Source organism: Anopheles maculipalpis, chromosome 2RL (assembly GCF_943734695.1).
Source record: "Anopheles maculipalpis chromosome 2RL, idAnoMacuDA_375_x, whole genome shotgun sequence".
In the NCBI taxonomy this organism is placed as follows: Eukaryota; Metazoa; Arthropoda; class Insecta; order Diptera; family Culicidae; genus Anopheles; species Anopheles maculipalpis.
This window is the reverse complement of record NC_064871.1, coordinates 19,233,000-19,244,027: the sequence shown is the minus strand read 5'-3', so window position 1 is coordinate 19,244,027 and position 11,028 is coordinate 19,233,000. Positions and strand designations below refer to the sequence as shown.

General features: G+C 43.5%; 1 protein-coding gene across 1 annotated transcript; it reads right to left on the bottom strand.

Moving 5' to 3' along the window:
* Positions 1 to 3,412: 3,412 nt before the first annotated feature.
* Positions 3,413 to 8,846, bottom strand: LOC126556796 (probable serine/threonine-protein kinase MARK-A). Its single transcript, XM_050212307.1, has 9 exons — positions 8,601 to 8,846; positions 8,287 to 8,505; positions 8,016 to 8,191; positions 7,803 to 7,944; positions 7,509 to 7,718; positions 7,293 to 7,430; positions 6,057 to 6,180; positions 4,039 to 5,970; positions 3,413 to 3,886 (listed from the first exon to the last, which is right to left on the bottom strand). Exons 1-9 carry the CDS (start codon positions 8,819 to 8,821, stop codon positions 3,413 to 3,415), a joined length of 3,636 nt encoding a protein of 1,211 aa, XP_050068264.1. The 5' UTR covers positions 8,822 to 8,846.
* Between the last annotated feature and the right edge of the window lie 2,182 nt (positions 8,847 to 11,028).

Genomic DNA, 11,028 nt, shown 5'->3' with positions numbered 1-11,028 from the left:
ACTTTTGTTAGCACGACAATTTATGTAATGTAATGTATAAATTGGTAAACATCTCAGCGCATCCTACAAAACATATTTGGAACATCCTTTTCTTGCACTATCTTGTACCTATATAAAACGCTCGAATCTTCTTCCATTCCGTGCTCTTACAGGTTGCTCTTATTTGGGGAGGAGGGGGGGGGGGGGGGGGGTATGACTGACAGTGTGTGTGCTGTTCTTATGGGCTACATTTATTCTTTACGGACGCTTTTTTTTGGCGGCCGGCTGGATATTCGAGAAATATCACTACCACACCACGGCGCTTTGCAAGATTTTTCTATACTGCTTAATTCCCGGACACTACTTTGACTTGGAATTTATCCATCGATCTATACGCTACAAACTACACACACACGCGCACGCACACACACATACAACATCCTTCCCATGGCTCTACATGTACGGAAAAACGAAACGAAAGAAAAGAATAACCGTAGAAATAAATACAATACATACTACACAACAATCGTACTATAGTTTCGCCACATGAATTCCAATTGCGAGGATTATATACGATCAGGTTGGTGGTGTATTAATTACTTTCATGCTACCATTCTTGGATCTCTCTGGTTAGCGTTTAGAAATTTTCCCGACTTGAAACATGCTATTTTGATTGATCAATGCCACCTAGATCTGATCCAGAATTTGAAAGTTTGACACAATTTGATGTTCGCCTGTGTGCTTTGCTCTGTTGTTGTTTAGCTGTTTGGTATACTACTCTTCATGTACTATTCTACTCTTCTCTTCTTTTTTCCTTTTTTTCTTTTTAGTTGGATGCTTTGTGTAAGTATATTAACTGGTCCACCATTAGAAAACATCCGAAAAGGAACGTGTGTTAAGAGGAAAAGTAAATCGAGAGCTCATGCACTGCTATTGTTGCTACCTACTATGTATCTTCCTTGTTTCAAACAGATGATATATATTATGCTAATAAATCTTCTTCTTCAGCTTTTTTTTGGTTTCTCCATCTCACCACGGAGGACGCGATAAAGCGATAAGGAACACCACCAGAAATACATAATCACAGAGTGCAGCCGTCAATAAATATCAGCAGCGTTTTTGTGTGGTGTTGGGCGCTCATCAGAGACACGGTGGGTATCGTGTGTTACAGCCGCCACTAGCTCAGAAAAGAGCAAACTTTTTTTTCTTTTTTGCAGCAATTTAACATAACAAAGTGTGTTTCTTCTTTATACATACGATGCATGCAAATGATTCAGTTTTCGCTAGCGAGTTTGTAGTGTAGTGGTCATTGTGAGCTCTAAAATTTACCCGCCAATTGCACTGTTCTATCTCTTAAGCTTAATAAATGCCCTTTGCGTACGTACACACGGGGGAGAAGATGTGGTGTGGCTTTACAATTAGTAAAGAAGCAAAACATAATTATCTCTAAACGCGCTTCTACGAATCCGCAAATTCATTTCCATTTTGTGCAAACACAATTGTTATCAGTGCACCATCAGATTCTTTCTTCCCGTTTTTTTTGTTTTTGTTCGCGCTACACATTGGAATAAAATATTTGCCAACAAATTCTTAACGGCTAAATACACATTCATCGCTGCTCACCCTTATATGAGCCCACCCCGCTGCTCACCCCATCCCTACCTTGTTTTCCATTGATTGTTTTTATCTTGCGAATTGTACTGTACTGCTAACATATACATATCGCAACATGGCCCTACCCTTCTGGTCCATACACATGGTTCAGAAATTGTTGTGCACAGCACATACACAAAACATAATTGTACGAAAATTCGCATAAACGCACACACACAAGCATACATTGTGCCTCTATTGGCAGCAACATTTCCCGGGAACAATGAAAACAACATTCCCGGGCTCGTACGCACGTACCCTCACACACACAGTATAATTAATCGACAAAATGGTAAGGTTATTATCAAAAATTACTCATAGTCATTTAAAATGTAGTAAATTATCTACAAAATAGTTTTAGCTTTGTTTAGTAGCGTGCTGGATGTATTGACTGTGTGTGCATGCGTGTATGTGTGAGTGTGTGTGTGTGTGTGGTTAACTAACTGAATCCTAGGATGGTACATCTCGCGCTCTCTCTCTCTCTCTCTCTCTCTCTCTCTCTCCCTTCTGTGTGCCTAAACTGCTACGGACAGAAACAACTATCGCATTATCATACTTGTGTCTGTATTAATTCCTCCTTAAACTCGTACTCGAGCGACCGTTTCCTATTTACCATTCTTAGCTTATATACTGTATTGTGTGTTGTTATATGCAGTTAATTGTTCAATTTTCAATCTAACATCGACACAATTTCGAGCTATATTATTCAGTCCCCTTTAGATTCGTGTTATCCGATAGTTCCCAACGGCTCAAGCTGTAGCTAAACACCTTGTCAAACGATCAAACTTTGGTTTGCGAGTGAGTGTGTGTGTCATAATAAATTCCCTCTAAAATAATCGACAATGTTTCTGGATCGTCGCTATCTGGATGTTTTTTTTTTTCTTTAAACTAAGTATGTAAAACAATATTCTTAACAGACACGTATCTGAATTTAATCATTAACTAATACTTCCATGTCATACTTATTCGATTTCCGTTTCGCTATTATCGAGCATGTCATTAGATTAACAGAAAATTTATTTCTATAACTTCAAGTGTTCACACAGTACGAAAAGAAAGCTGATGATCAATGGGTATACATTATTCTAGCCTTTTTAGCTCATCCCTTGACACGATTAAAATTATTGCACTTTCATTCGAATTATAGGGGGTTTCCGCCCAGTTGAAATACAAAATGCATGGTTTCATTAAATTCGTAAAACGCCACGTAAAGGAAGCCCAATCGGAATCAAGGTTTGAAATGCCAATTGAAAGTCGTAAATGTAAAGAGCCGCCAAAACGCCACTTTGGAGTAAACAACGGCCGGATTTAAGGAATAGTGTTGATCATTTTGAGTGGCCATCTTACGATTCGGTATGGACTTTCCAAACTTGATTTCGGTTGGGGTTCCTTTACGTCGCGTTTTACGATTTTGAAATCATCCATTTTATATACGAACTTGAACCCTCGAATAACAAAATAAACGATCGTTTCATTTTGCGATCAAATCGAAACCGCTTGTCGTCAATCTTTGAAAGTGTGGGTTCATCAATCTTACGACTCAAGAAGGAACAAATTAAGTAAAATAGTTCGACTAAATAGTGCTAACATTTCGAGAGTTACTACTACTTACTTATTCCGATTTAGAAAAAGAAAACTTGCATTACAGCACTTGTCAACACCGGACCGGATAAATGCCGGTGTCGGCTGCTGGTCCGTCACGATTGTGCACAACCTCCTTCTTGGAACAATCTCTTTGGCTTGATAGCTACGCGGTGCTTGGATTTAAGATCTCAACCTACTACGCCGTTTTGATTGGGACAGGCGGTGTTGTGACGGCGGCAGCACTGAGTACGGCCGCATGATCGACGATACTGGAACGCCGCCCGTTTGATGAGACTAGCTCGACTGGTGAAGCACCGCGGACAAGCACCTCGGCGGTCGGTGCACTGGTCGAGAGTGAGGCCAGAAACCCGCTGCTACTATGATGATGAAGATGGTGAGGATGCGATCCACCGTTATGATTTATGTCACCGTCACTTCCAAGATGGCGAGCTCCGGGATCGCCGCTACTACCGAGACAATTTTTAATGATACGATTCTTTTCGCTGAATATCGTCGAATGGCGGCCGGTAGTGTTCGCGTGCGATCCGCCACCCGGACCGTTCGGATTGACGTTAACCTTGTCACGGACGATCGAACCACAGGATTGTGCTTTGTAAAGGCGACCTCGCTGGAACAAACCGGACAGTGGGACATAAATTTTCTTGTGCACCTACAAAAGGACAAAATAGGGGTGGGCATGTTAGTTACAGTGAGTAAATTTGCGGCAACACATTATTTTGGTAAAACACGCGAGATTATAAATAGTTACTGAAATACGAAAAGCTTCCTTTATAAGCTACAAAACATTAAATGCATGTTTACCTGGAAATAGCGTCCAAGAATCTTTATTTTCTTCGTGTTGCCAGCATTCTTGGTACTTTCCGCTGATGCATCTTTCAGAGCTTTTGCCAACTCCACCACGATCTCTATATCGTCAGCTGACCCGGTAGACGGTGGATCCACCATCGCACTTGCCGCACCGCCAGATGCTGCTGTCGTAGTTGTCGCTGCTGCTGCTGCCGGTTGCTTCTTGAACGTGTGGAATATTCTCGCACTTAGTCCTTTCGGTTTGGATGACCCATGGTGATGGTGCGACTGTCGCGGTGATGATGACGTTTTTGTTGATTGTGATTTTTTCGTGTTGCTCGGTTTGATCGCTTCCCTGTTCACCACAGTCTCGGGTTCGATTCCATCACATGGCCGATCTGCGGACGAATTATCACCGCACGCACCATCAGCAGGCTTTTCGTTAGACGTACCATTCGCGCTAGAGTCCGCTGCCAATTTCGAGACGGCACCATTGGAAGTCACCATCGTTACCAACGGTGTGCCGACGACTGTACTACTGGCCAAGTGTTGTGTCACCGAATGCACACCACCGACTTCCGATTCCTGCACCTCCGTAATACGATTGAGTGACTGACTTTCGCGTAATCGTGTTTCGACCGGTCTTCTTCGACCACGGTGCCGCCGAAAGTCTACTTGCTGGGATGCTTTCTGTCGACTGTTTGTCCCGTGCTTATCATCTGCCGTTCCACCTCTGCTACCGCCTCCACCACCATCAGTACCACCGTTGCTAGTAGTGCCACCATTTGCAGTTCCTGATATACCTTTGATTTGTGGTTTTCCCGCACCACCACCGCCCGCCACATTGCTTCCCTGGTCCTGCGAATCACTCGAATCGTCATGCGAGTCCCTTCGCTGGGATAGTGGTTTGATCGTGGCATCGACTATTTTGTGTGCCCGCTTCTTCCGATTCTCCGAATCATCGTCCGACGCATCCGAACTGCTACAGGACGCCGTACGCGATTTGTTGAACTTGGTTCTTCGGTGAGGATTGTTTCCCGAACCGGCCGATGTAACACTGCTACCCACACCACCGACACTGTTTCCATTTCCCGTCGGTTGGCTCTGCTGACGTGCCGCCACAAACTGGCTACGTATGACTGGGCGCGGTGTCGTGCTCGTACTATCCGAGCTTCCAACGTCCGTGCCTTCTTCGAAAATTTCGTTCAGACAGTTCGTCGTCGAGGTAAGGATTGCGTTTGACCTCGTTGGTGACGGCATCGTCTTATATTTTGGTATCGTGGAAGAGGTAACGATGTTGAGCGTTGGAATCGGTATCGTTATCGTCGAGCTGTCAGTGATTATCTTCGTCGTAACTAGCTCTCCACCACTGTTGCATATACCGCGCATGCATTGATCAAACGATCCCGACCTAACGCCCGAACCGTCCGTAATTTTAACCAGCGTTGGCTTTAGTACGGATGACTTTTTCGAATCGATACTACCGCCGACATGTCGCTTCAGCTCCGGCATCTGTTTCCGATGCAATCCACCACCAGCTATTCCTAACCGTTCTTTCGTACTGCTGTTTTCGCTTGTTACTAGCGTAACATTGCCGATTCCACCGAGAAGGGGCGAAATTTGTGGATTCTGTAACACCGCCGCACGCTGATGATGATCACTGTCAGCACCGCTGCCATCCACATGATCCGTGGTTGATCCTTTCTCGTGATCATCACTGACGCTTAGTCGGTGTTGGTGCTGCTCCGACTGTTGATACTTTTTTGCTTCAAGCTTTAGCCGCTCCGACTCTGCTATCCGGTCCTGCACTGTTAGGTTGATGCGTCCTTCCGAACGTGAACCTCTCCTGTTCAGAGGCGTTGACAGTTCCTCATGGCCAGCACAGTGAACGTCATCCTCATCGTCCTCCTCTTCCTGCACAATGCTACATTTTCGACTACGGCCGGTCTGTTTGATAAGGGGAAAACGATTGCATAGAGAGCATTAATTATTTACACGATGGTATGAACATTCACGCTACGCATTCCAATTACCTGTCCCGTTTCCGTGCCCGGCGTCCTGGGTACGCTCAAATGCATCCCCAATCGCGTTGATAATAGTCCGTCGTGTGAATCTTCATCGTCGTTTGCTTCATTTTTCTTAAAACTTTGAAGCAGCCTGCAAATTAAACCGACATTCCAGTTTGGGAAACAGATCAATAACGTGCACAATTCTTTTTTCAATATAATAATTTAGATGTAGTAAAGTATTTATCAGCGCACATTATTTGATATTTATTATTTGCATCTTCTACTGCAACACGACAAAAAACAGCCTAAATCAACATTTATAGTGCAGTTCTTAATCTTACAACACTATTTCTGCTGCTCAACAATTTTCCTTTGAAATTTAAATTACACACTCCCTTTAACATTGACAATCAAAATCTAAATTCGAACTTTACCAAACTAAATCCCCACACACACACACACATAACCCCTGCAACGTGCTTTAAACGTGCATCCCAAGCATTGTTAGATTCCTGAAAAAATAGTGTTAAAATTTAAAAAGAACACCTTATTAGTGGATTATTCTGGGCGCTCCCATGTCTTGATCGGCAATGAATTTCGATATGACAGTAGCACCGTAATAATGCAACCGAGCGAACCCATGCGATTGAATGATCGATGATCTAACGCTTTGAATTTTGAGCATCGAAAATGCAACCATCAATGATGACACCGTATATGATACATTTGAAGAATGTGGAAATGTGTTTCAATGTTCTTTCCATACCAAATTGATACTACGTTTGAAACGTGCCCTTTCAAAAAAGTACATATTTTAAAATTTAGCTCCAAAGAAATAGAAAACATTATTCCGTTTTGCCAGAACGGAATAAGCTGTTCGTTGTCAACGTAAGTGTATTGTCCTTTGGTAGAAAATGCCAAGCACTACAGCACGACATACATCATCATTTTTTACTGTCATGTGTGTATAATTTTACTAAAACTACAAAACTAATTTTTTAAAGATTGAACTAAAATTGACAAAGCTTGAATGTTAGTAACAAATGATATTTTGTTAAGTCAAATGAAAAGAAAATTAAACACCCAGGCCGAAATGAAGAATAGATACATTGAATCAAAATATATTAACCAAACAATCAAATGAATATAAATTAAATGTACAAAAATGCAAAACAGAATCAAATCAAACAAATGGAATGCAAACATACTTTACACGTATAATGGTTGTGGAAGGTGATTGGAAGTAAAACAGAAACGTACCTTGTAGTGTTCGAAACCGGCAACGAAAGCTCCGGTTTCCGTTTCTGTGCCTCCTCCTGCCGGTGAGCGCGAAGTTTTCGCTCCGCCAACAAAAAATATGTCGCCGTTATGTGATTGTACTCGTTACGATCTAAAGCTCTGTTAAAAATACAAAAATTAGAAATGTTAATGTTCTTTACTTGTATCTGATCAAGCAGCAGCAAGATCGATACTTACTCTAAAATTTCCTCTTTGGTAGCAATTTTTCCGTTAATCATTTTCTGTATGATCAACGTATGGTCTTCCTCACTAACTTGCTCCCGGCTAACAAGGGGCAAATTTTCCGGCGTCTCTTCACAGCTACCCTCCATCAGCCATTCATCGATGGCGATCTGTTGCAGTGTGGCACGTTTCTCGGGCTCTCGAACAAGCATCTTACTGATGAGACTGAAAGAGAGCAAGGGGAAGCGTCAGCATCAGCAAATGCCACTGCCCATCCATAAGATTGCTGGATTGCAGTGTAATACGTACTTCCGGCAACCATCCGACACGTGCGCAGGCATTGTGTACTTGCAATCCATAATCATGGTCAATGTTTCGGAGTCATTTGCTTCTTGAAACGGCGGATGACCACAAACCAACATGAACAGTATCACACCCAGCGACCATACATCTAGAAGGAAGAAAAAAATAATATTTATCTGCTCTGCTTCTAAATCCGACGGGACGGTTCTGGCAACTTACCAACTGCCGGTGCGTCATACGAGTCGCCAAGTAAGATTTCCGGTGCCGAGTATGCTAAACTACCGCAGGATGTCTCCAGTTTCTGCCCTGGGCAGAATTTATTACTAAAGCCAAAATCGGTTAGCTTGACTACGCCCAGCTTTTCAAAGAACACCACATTCTCAGGTTTCAGATCTCTGTCCCCGGGTAGAAAAGCAAACGGAAAAAAATCAGACGCATCGTCCGCTAAATTGTTTGACGCCATTATACTAGCATCTAGCAAATGACTAACCTGTGCACCACGTGCAACTGATGACAGTAGGAGATGGCACGCACAATCTGCCGGAAGTACTCGCGGGCCACATTTTCCGACAGACCCTTCTCGTGGCGCATAATGTAATCGTACAGATCGCCCCCATCCCCCAACTCCAGTATGAGGTACAATTTCGTCTGCGTATCTATGACCTCGTACAGCCGCACTACATTTGGATGTTGGACCAGTTTCATGCACCTACGGTAAAACGAAACCCGTAAACGAAAAAAAAAAGAAGCGTTGAATGATCATTCCAGTCCATCTTTGCTTGCAACAAAGCGATCCTAACTTACCGCACTTCCTGGAATAGGTGAGCACGCGAGATGTCGTCCAGTTTAGTCTTTTCAATTACCTTCACCGCCACCTTTTCGCCGGTAAACACGTGGCGTGCCAGCTTTACCACGGCAAAATGGCCCGAACCGAGCGTTTCCTCCAGATCGTACAAACCCGCAATTTTACCATCGTAGACACCAGCGCGATTGGCCGCCGAAAGGCCACCAAACGTGCGCTGCATGGTAAGGCCGGGTGTGTGTTATCGTCTTTACTGTTATTTAAGCACACACTAGCGAAAACGCGTTAGATATCTCGTGGACCACCGTTGTGGTTTGATATCTCTTCCGTTGCAGCATCCGATGGTTGTGTGTTGTGGAAGATACTGAAGCATTTACTGTGGATGAAACACAAAAGCAAGAACCAACTGTTAGTTTACCGCTTGATCGTTTTTTTATGATTAAAATAATCCCTGCATTCAATGATCTTTTTCCCAAACAAAAATACACCGAATTGATCAAGAATGTAATAATTATTTCAATCTAACAATTTGTCTGCCACGTTCTATGACTGCACTCCATGCCTCGGAAGCATCATTCTTTTTCTTACCAATAGAAAGCACACTTGATACATCCATCCATTTATTTACGCGCATTTCCAGCCACGTGAGCGATAGAACGGAACGATAGAATGGAAAACAATCGACACGGGCCACGTGGCGGAAGTTCGCGCTACTGGAAAGGCTTCTTCCAAGCCTCATAGAAACGAAGGCACGGCAACGCCATGCGATCTGGTTAGGCGGTGTGAAATTTCCACCTCAAATGAGATTACTGCCGAGAGCCCGAGGGCGCAAAATTGATGATTTGTTTCAAGCTTGTTTGTTCACCGGTGTACAGTTTCACCCTAAGGCCCAATAATGGAGGCCGAAAAAAACCTTCCCAACCGTGTTCCAAATTTTAGCATAATTCTTTACCTTTTTTCGAAGAAACGCAAACCTCGACTGATTATTTTTAGTTCATTTAATTTATGGTTTGTTTTTAAATGACATAAAACCAACATGTTAATCACCGCAAAAGCGCCTGTTTGCTTTTACTAGTAAAAATCAGGCAGATGGCATCGTAACGTTTGTCCTTACCGATAAATTGCTGGCCACATGTTCACAAGTACATATCGCATGCATGCTAGCCAGCCAGTCACACCACATGTCCACATGAGGAAAAATGCTAAAGCACACGCATGGGGTGGCTCTGAAGCTAGGCACATACGGGCGCACATAACCACACATGCTTGCGAATTACGCAACCCTTTTATAGGTAGACAGGTTCAGACCGGCCCCTTCCGAGCACTAACTATTCGATACCATATCGGTCCCACAAATGCAACCTACAGAATTGTCACCCGGCAAGCGAATCTTGACGCGAACCTTACAAAATGGACACGATCGTTCTCCACAGGTAAAGCGTGGTGTGCCACAAAACTTGATAGTCATAATATACAGAAAACACGTTGTAGGTAGCGACCGTGCTCCACTGCTACATATGCTGGGCACACCCAAAAGCCATCTCACTAAAGAACCTACACACATCCATCTCCCACTCAATAATACCCACCACAGTGTTAGGGTTTGCATCTTAATACTGTCTTGTTGCCTATATGTTGTGCTTCCGGTCCCAAGATCAGTCTCGTGATCAAAGAGAATAGCTTCTAATTCTATCAACTTTGTCATATATTCTAGTTGAGAAAAGAGTGTCTGTCCCATCACTCTTGACAAAGTGACAACCGCTGTGATCCTGTGATCGAGATTTAATTGTCTTTCATTCCCACATTTCCACAGACTCTCTCGCCCTCTGAACCGACCCCTACGCCAACTGCAGCTGCATGACATATTCTAATCTAACTTTAAAAAAGAAGCGACGAGACAGAAATTACATAATCTCCACCTTTAGCGTCAACTGAATCATTGTGATTCGTGAAACCTTCCGATCTGATGATGGATACCTCGTTTTTTCTTCTCTCTGGCAATATCTCAAAACCACTATATGTCTGCCAAAACGGTGATCGCCTTCCTTCGAAAGCATACCGATCACGTCTTTGTGCACTACTTCAACTAGTACACTCGATCGTGCAAGTACTATGCGCTAGTACAGCTGATCTAGTGTCAGACCAAACACACCGTTTGATGTTTTTGCTCCCCAATGTTACTATCTCCCCAAAAAAAAAGGACCCGGCCTCGAAAAAAGTGCAAACATTCCCTCAATGTCACCTCGATCGGGTCGGTCAGTGTCGGCAAAAGTATGTGGAGCAAAACCACGACACCGATCATCGTCACCACCACGGGTCTCTCTACTCGGCGGACTGTGTGTCTGTAACACCTTGGTGTTACAGACGCGCCGCCACGCCAGTTGTTGCTAATGCACGACCAGAACCGTAAGCAAATGGTCGTGTAGGTGG